At 37.9% G+C, this 8,250-nt stretch overlaps 1 protein-coding gene across 1 annotated transcript; it reads right to left on the bottom strand.

The window, feature by feature from the left end:
- Positions 1-1,760: 1,760 nt before the first annotated feature.
- LOC111509902 (uncharacterized) lies at positions 1,761-4,238 on the bottom strand. The gene is given in 4 exon segments (XM_074186741.1): positions 1,761-3,117; positions 3,119-3,366; positions 3,561-3,884; positions 4,119-4,238. Coding segments are annotated over 4 exon segments (1,365 nt in total). The 3' UTR covers positions 1,761-2,444.
- Positions 4,239-8,250: the final 4,012 nt, after the last annotated feature.

Raw genomic sequence — 8,250 nt, 5'->3', positions numbered from 1 at the left:
TTTCGTACTGCATGTTGAACTGCAAATCGTAAAGGAAATCGTACGACATGCAGTACAGCCATTTTTCATCCACACCTAACGACATATCGTACTGCCGAAGTTTAGATTTCATAGTTCAAAAGTGTTGGTTAAAAAGTTGTTTTGCAAGTACTTATGTCTTCAAAAATTTCAAAAGCTGCTGTCCTTTTAGCTACGGTATTAATGGTAGATGATGACGATGAACAACGAGAAGTTAAGAAGAGAAAATGGTGTAAAAAGTGGTTAATGGACAAAAAGAAATATTCTCATATGAATTTATTACAAGTGTTGCAACAAGAAGAGCCTTGTGATTTTAAGAATTATTTAAGAATGGATTCTGATACTTATACGTCTTTAATTTGTTTAGTTTGCAATAAAATAAAACAAGACACAATCATGAGAAAGTCAATTTCTGCTGAAGAAAGGTTGGTCGCTACATTAAGATATTTAGCAGCAGGATGTTCTAATGAAGACCTTAAGTTTAGAACAGGTATATCACCTCAAGCCCTAAGTGAGATTATACCTGAGACGTGCAAAGCTATATATCATGCACTGAAAAATGATTAAAGGTAAGTATAAAAGAAATTCTAAATTTAAAAATTTTATATTTTACAAAATATCGTACGAACCTTAGGGAGCGAATACTTAAAATCAGGAAATAATTCAGCTTCAAAAAACAGTATAGGTACCTATTTAACAATTTCACAATTTGCACTATGCAGCTGAAGTAAAATATAGTCTGATAGATTTGATGTCAACATGTTTAACCTATCTTTAGTGATTTCATGAGGGGGTAAATCTGATTGACCGCTAATTTCTGAATACTGTTGCGATAGAAATGTTGATTCTATGGGAGTATATTTGTTATTTGTTTGACGTTGCAGCACATTCTTTGAAGGAAACTTTAGTGTGCAGTCTAATTCAAGTTTTCCCTGTGCGCCGTAAACTATGATGTCCGACCACAACTTTTCCGCAATGAGTCTCTACTGATCATCCAATTTTTTTAATTGAAATGCAAATCTTTTTCCCGTTATATCAAACTCGTCATTCACATTTTCTTCACCGGACAAAACTTTATGAGCAGCATCATAGAGAGCCAATGTTTTTTCTTCCCAGACATAATTATTTTTCCTTGTTGCAGTCCTCTTTCGGGAAACATTTTGTGGTGTTACTGAGGTAGTTGTTTCAAATCGGGACTTCAATGAGCTTTGTGAAATCTCATCAGTACTAGATGTGGTACTGATAGGTGACAATACCGAGTTTCCTTCAGTGTAACAGTTACTCTGAAAAAAAAAATAGAAAAATTAGTAATTTATCAATACTAAGGAATATATGAATGTAAAACTGGAAATAAAAAAATATTACGATATATTTTACATTTATATGTTTCGCGTGTGTATATCTATGTAGCAGAAAAAAATCAGTTAGCCCTGTGTAGTTTGCATTAGTTTCATAATGGACATATTTTAGGTTCCATCAACAGAAGCTGAATGGAAAGAAGTCAGCAATGGATTCCAGAATCTTTGGCAATTTAATAACTGTTTGGGCGCAATTGATGGAAAACATATAAATATAACAAAACCAGCCAACAGTGGATCATATTTCTATAACTATAAGGGAACATATAGTGTAGTTCTATTTGCTGTAGTAAATGCAAATTATGAATTTATATACGTCCATACTGGAACAAATGGTCGAGTCTCGGATGGAGGAATATGGTCCCAAACAAGTAAGCGTTTACTCGCAAAGAAGTTGAACATACCAAGCCCCACCAAATTGCCAGGACCAGATGATAAGGTACCATATGTTTTCATTGGGGATGAAGCATTTCCACTGATGGAAAATTTAATGAAACCGTACTCCCAAAAAAACATATCTTATGATGAAAAAATATTTAATTATTGTTTATGCCGTTTATCCAGAGTTTTCGGATATTTTACAGCCTATCAACTTGAGCACAGAAAATATTGATAATATAATATTGGCATGTTGTGCTTTGTGTGAATAAACAGTAAAAGAGCTTTCACCACAATTTTTTTTTCTGAGGTATATTTATTCAAAAAATATTTATGAACTTCTCAACATTGAACATTTCTGGAAAGAAAAACATCACAAATGGAAGTCGGAAAAATCGAATCACAAGTTATCCTTTGTCTTCTCTGTTATTAACCGAACAAAATGTTTGACACATTTTCTGGTTCTATACTCCACCAAAACCCATTCATCTAAGGATAGCTTCAGCTTCAGCTTGTATTTTCTTCATACTGTTCACCTCCCTCCTCTCGCTTCCCTCCTTTCTCTCCTTCCTGTCCTTTATCTCCTTCCTCCCCTTCTTCTACCCCTTTCTCTTCTTCTGCTTCCTATGCTTCCATTTCAAATATCTCAGGGTCTAAGTCATCGTCGGAGTTAGCGTAAATCACATCATCTCAATCTTCTGAATACTCACTGCTCGTACTTATACGGATTTTTCTCTTTTTCGAGACTTTTTTAGGAACTACTTCCTTGGTTCCATTATTTCTTTTCTTCGGTCGTTTTTGCGTTTTATTTTTTGATTTTGTTAACCTCTCTTTCTCTTCATCAATGAGTCTCTGAATAACTTCAGGGTGAGTTATGACCTCCGCACCATTTGCGACTCTTTTTCTCTTAGAAGAACCTGGTGTTGTCGTTTGTCTTACCGTTCTCAATAACAGTTGTTCGAACGAATGTTTTGGATGAATTTCGACGGTACTGTCACTTCTATCGATAACAGTATTATGGGCTGTGGGAACAGAGCTAATAATGTCGGTTTGTTCATTGATAGAAATAGTGTGGATAATGGCTTGATAATTGGAAGTGGATGGTACTGGTTCAACGGACCCCTGCTTATTTCTTTCATCTTCCCATCTCCTTAAAGATTCCGGATCGAATACTTCACTAGATATGACATTTTTGTTGATTGGAACAATTCCTGCCTTCTTGAAACCATTCTTTATACAATCAGAATGAAAATTTTTCCATACTGAGCTCAATAACTCTGAAAATTTCTTTTTTGGGATTTTAAGACCAATATTTTGCTTTTGCCACATGACGAGTTCCCTATCCCAAGCATCTTTAAGAGACGAATACAGCTAAATCAAGTGGTTGCAAGAGATGTGAGGTATGCGGAGGTAATTTAAGTATTATGATATCATTATCTCGTGCTAGCTCCACTAATTTCACATTTATATGGGTACTATGACCATCATATATTAGTAAAATTGGCCTTTCTTGGCCTAGTACTGGCATAAGAGTTTTTTGGAAATAGTTAAAAAAATATCCGCCTCCATCCAAACCTTTGGCACTCGCAGCATAAGCCATTCCTTTCATCAGCTATCCAGCTATCCCAAATGTGTTTTCCTTTGAAAACTATGAGTGGTGGGGCCTTCAGACCTGAAGCTGAAATAGCGGAGAGAATCGTCGTGTATTCTCTGCCTGGTGCGCTTGTTGTTCTGGAACTAGGTTGCCCACGGGCTCCAACAACTTTTTATGTCATGTGAAAAGGACGATTCATCTAGATTTCATATTAATTCTGGCTTCAGGAACAGTTCATTGTCCTTAATTGCTTTCTCGAGAATATCAAAATATTCATAGATGACAAACGGGTCTGTCATTTTCTTTCTAGCATATTCAACACTCTGGGGTTTTTTGATACTCAAGCGATGTCTAGATTTGAATCTTAAGAACCAGTCTCCCCCAGGAAAACTGTTTTTGAAAGGTGTTTTGATATTATTAGTGATAACATATTCGGAAAAAATTCGCAAAACTTCTTTTCTTGTAATTCCGAAGTCCCATTTTTCCATTATTTTGAGGGCACTTGCTAACCTCTCTTCATCTTCCAACGTTCTTACCTTCGATTTCAATTATAAACTGACAGCTCGAAATATACAGCACGTACTCGTTCAGGGTTATAATTTGTAGGTTAGGAAAATAAGGAATATATTTCAAATTCACAAGATCCCTTTTTCATTTTAAATTATTGTTATGGATCCATTATGAGAATGAGCTATTCCTCACTAGATGGCATTAGGCTGTCGCCTGGTTTCGCGGGGATATTAGACAAGTTCACACTTGCCCCACCTTACCTTACCGATATGTTCTTGAATCTCTGTTTTTCTTACAGTCCTTTTTGAAATGTCCCTTTTCTCCACAACCAAAACAAATCTATGATTTCCTACTTTTTTGGGTGTAGGACTTCTGGGCATTTGTGTTGACCTTTGTTTTCTGACTGGTCTTTGCGACAAGAAAAGCTGATTTTTCAGGAGTATTGTCACTACTTCTGTCCTGCGTGCGGAGTTCAACAGTGCAAAGTCTTTCTCGGAGAAGAGTGGGGTTTCTTTGGGATTTAGGAACAGATTCCCAGGCATTCATGAATTCGAAGTAATCCGCGGAGGCATGGTATTTAAAACTATGTTTATGAAAAATGATTCAGGTAATTTTACTCTATCTTCCTTTCAAGTTTCATCTTGTAATTGTAGTTTTTTCTAATTTTGCTATATGCTTTGCTATACTATCTGAAGGATCTTTCACTTTCACGCCTTCACAACTTCAATGAAAATAAATATACAAATCTCAGAAAAAATAATCACGTAACTTGACAGTGACAACTCTATCAACAACACATTTTTTTTTAATTTAAACAAAACCTAATACATGGTGATGTAGATTGAATTCTTGTTCATTTCTCAACAACGTGTATCCCGAGTATCCTTGAACAGCACCACGATGGTCGCACTGGAGGGCATTTCGGAGTAAATACAACTTTAGCGAGAGTGCATGAGATGTACTATTGGGTCAATTGCCGTCGAATCGTGGAAGAGTGGTGTAAGGGCTGTGAAATGTGCTCTTCGAGAAAGGGTCCGAAAACAAGGCAAAGAGGAAAGTTTAAGCAGTACCTCAGTGGGTGCCCTTTCCATAGAATCGCAGTCGACATTTTTGGACCACTTCCCATGACCACATCCGGTAACAAGTACCTTATGGTTGTGATGTACTACTTTTCCAAATGACCTGAAGTAGTAGCCTTACCCAACCAAGAGGCTAAAACGGTGGCAGAAGCCCTGTTGCAGAACGTAATTGCCAGACACGAAGAACTACACTCGGATCAGGGCCGCAACTGCGAATCGAATTTATGCAAGGAAATGATGACTCTGTTGGGAATAAAGAAGACAAGAGCAACTGATCTCCATCCACAGTCCGATGGAATGGTCGAGAGGTATAATCGCACCATCAATAACTACCTCTTGATGTTTGTCTCCGAAACCCAAATAGACTGGGATAAATTGGTTGCTCTTTTTCTGTTGGCATACAGGAGCTCCCAACATGACGCGACAGATTACACACCATCCATGTTGTTAACTGGTAGGAAACTGAAGCTTCCGATAGATGTATTGTATGGCAGTCATTTCGATGAATCTCAAGAGGTACCTGTTTCAGAATATGTAAATGACCTGAAGGAGGGACTGGAAATTGTACATGAATTTGTCAGGACCAAATTACAGTTTTCCAGCGACAGAATGAAGATAAGATTCGACAAAAAGTCTCTGCCAGTGAGCTTCAAAGAGGGCGATGCAGTGTGGCTCTACCAACCCCAACGTCGGAAAGGTTTGTGTCCGAAGGTGAAGAGACCGTTTCAAGAAATCTTACTTGGTAACCAAAAAGATCAACGTTCTGGTGTACAGAATCCAATTGTCACCCAGAAGCAAGCCTAAAGTTGTCCACATAGAGAGTCCTTACATGGGTCATGATGTCCCCCCCTCTTGTAATGTAGTTCGGGGCGAACAACCTCAGGGAAGGGGGTAGTGTTGTGAATCATGCCCTGAAGAAAATAACGCAGGTCGCCACTGGTAGCCATAAACCAATTGTAACGTAGCTAAAAGCGCGCGAATGTACGATGTTCGCTGCCGCTCTAGATGTAGCGAGAATAATGCTACCGATTTCGACGGAATTTCGGCAAAATTTTCTAGCGCATTCGATTACGAGTATATCGACACAGTCAAGTGGAAGTTACAGTGCGGTACGCGAAGCGATCTAATAAGGCGATAAACATTCGAATAATAGTTGAAGTTTTTGTTGTATTTAAAGTGAAATAAAGTTGAGTTTGATTATTTAGTGTAGTCAATTATTGGTCAACCCACTGGGAAAAACGTAACAATATAATAGATTTGAGATTCCACGACTTTCCGTACACATTTGGGGGACTTGCATCATTCCTTTAAGGGGCACAATGTTACTTGCAATTGTCACTACTACTTTTTCTACGTCTTCGTCTGTCACTTTGTCTTGAAGTGCGGAAAAGAATTGGAACACATCTGCAATATCGTTTCCTCTAGCTACTATGGCATCAGCTTGTCGTTTCATTGTTTCTCCAATACCATCAGCAGCTCCTTTTCTATGCCCTGATTCAAAGAAGTTACAGGATATTTTGCCGAAACATTAGGTAAAAGTTTTTTTTGCTTATACTGGGTTGCAGGTCCATCAGAGAAAAAGTAAACAGTTGTTACAGTAGGGTGTTTTTTTTAATTCCGACAGAATTGGATGAAGGTGAGCTCAAATCGCAGAAGATCCAAGTTTCTAATTGGATGACACAGTAAATGGTATCTTTCTAATTCCTTGTGCTTCATTTCAGCTACCTTCTCAGGGTAATTGTTTCGTTTCTCCCGACAACGCCGCTGTTTTTCTACTGGTGTTAATGCATTCTTTTTCGCCATGATGATATCTGGAAATAGGAAATAAGTAATGAGTACCTTAACATGTATGTTTAGGTACTGGTTTCCTATTGAAGATGGAAAATATTGCATTTCATTAGTTCGGACTTCCATTGTCTGATATGATATAAATTGATTTGAAATCTCTAAAAGAATCTGTAAAAAATTAAAAAGGTTTGCTAAAAAATAACGATTATATTAGGCAAAAACTGAAATTAAAATGTAATAAAATACAAGCAACAATTAACACGAGATGAAAATTGAAAAATTATTAACTAGAAATGAAAATTAAAAGATTCCAAACCAAGTTACTTCACGACGTTTCGATTGTTAGTATCCACAATCGTATTAGTGTAATAACTGGACTTATTCCTCAGTGATCTGACTATTTATAGGTCAATCGAATGATTTCACCTTTCCCCTATTTCCTTTCTCCGCTTCATCGGTTTTTGCGGAAACTGACCGTTTAACGGGAGTTGATCGTGTTCCATATGTTGCGTATCTCTACGCTAGCTTGGATAAATGCGTTGTTGAACAACATATATGCGGCTTCTTTGAATTTTCTCCTAAACCAGTGTTCCTCCTTGTGGATGATTTCAGCTTAAGCCCACTGTTATGTTGATGAGTCCAAATATGCTCTGCTATTCCTGATTTGCTGCTTTCTCCTCGCTGTGTGTGTTTCTTGTGCTCGGCAATGCGAACTTTCAATGGCCTCTTAGTTTCACCGATGCATGATTCTCCATTCTCCCCACTCGCAGGGTATCCGGTAAATGCAATTCTTGGAATCGCAGTCCGCGTTTGGTGGCCTGGTTTTCGTGAGGCTGCTACGGATAGTGTTCTCAGATCTGAAACAAGTTCTGATGTGTTACTTGGACCCAATCCTTCTTATCCTTTCCGACAATCCTCTGATGTAGGGAAGTACAAGTACTGGTTGTGGCGGCTTCTCTTCCTTGTGGACCTCCTGCTGTCTTCTAGCTAAAGCCTGTTCCACTATCACTTTGGAGTAACTATTCCGTTGAAGGTAATTTTTTGATGATGCCTAGCTCCTTTTCAATACCTTCCTTTGTATCACAGAGCCCGAAAGCACGGTCTAATAGAGCCTTAATACATTTCGAAGTCGACTAAGAGACTAAGATTCATCTGTTTAATCTTTGAAGTGTTTAATATGAAATTTGGTATGTTAATAAATAAATTGCGAGGTGGTTGGCTAAAAAATTCCTGACCAGACTATGATCAATTGAAAATTCAAAAATACTTTTTTTTCGGGCATTACTTTCATTCAAAGGTGATGATATCTCCCCATATGGAGATACCACGAACATCAACGATAAATAAGGTTCCTTAAAGCGGTCTATTGCAAAGTCAAGCTTCGACAACGACCGCCGAACGAAATTCGTTCTCTGTTTTTCACTTCAGCTTTCTTTGTGAGGCAGCTAGATGAAACCAGGGCCCGAGAGCTCGTGTCCCAACACTAGACAGCGCTGTTTTGACCCGCCAAGGTTTTATCAATGGT

The sequence above is a fragment of the Leptinotarsa decemlineata genome, unplaced genomic scaffold (assembly GCF_025532065.1).
Source record: "Leptinotarsa decemlineata unplaced genomic scaffold, Ldec_3_MD MMD2_P_RNA_scaffold_11, whole genome shotgun sequence".
Taxonomy (NCBI): Eukaryota; Metazoa; Arthropoda; class Insecta; order Coleoptera; family Chrysomelidae; genus Leptinotarsa; species Leptinotarsa decemlineata.
This window is presented reverse-complemented; position numbering and strand designations above follow the sequence as displayed.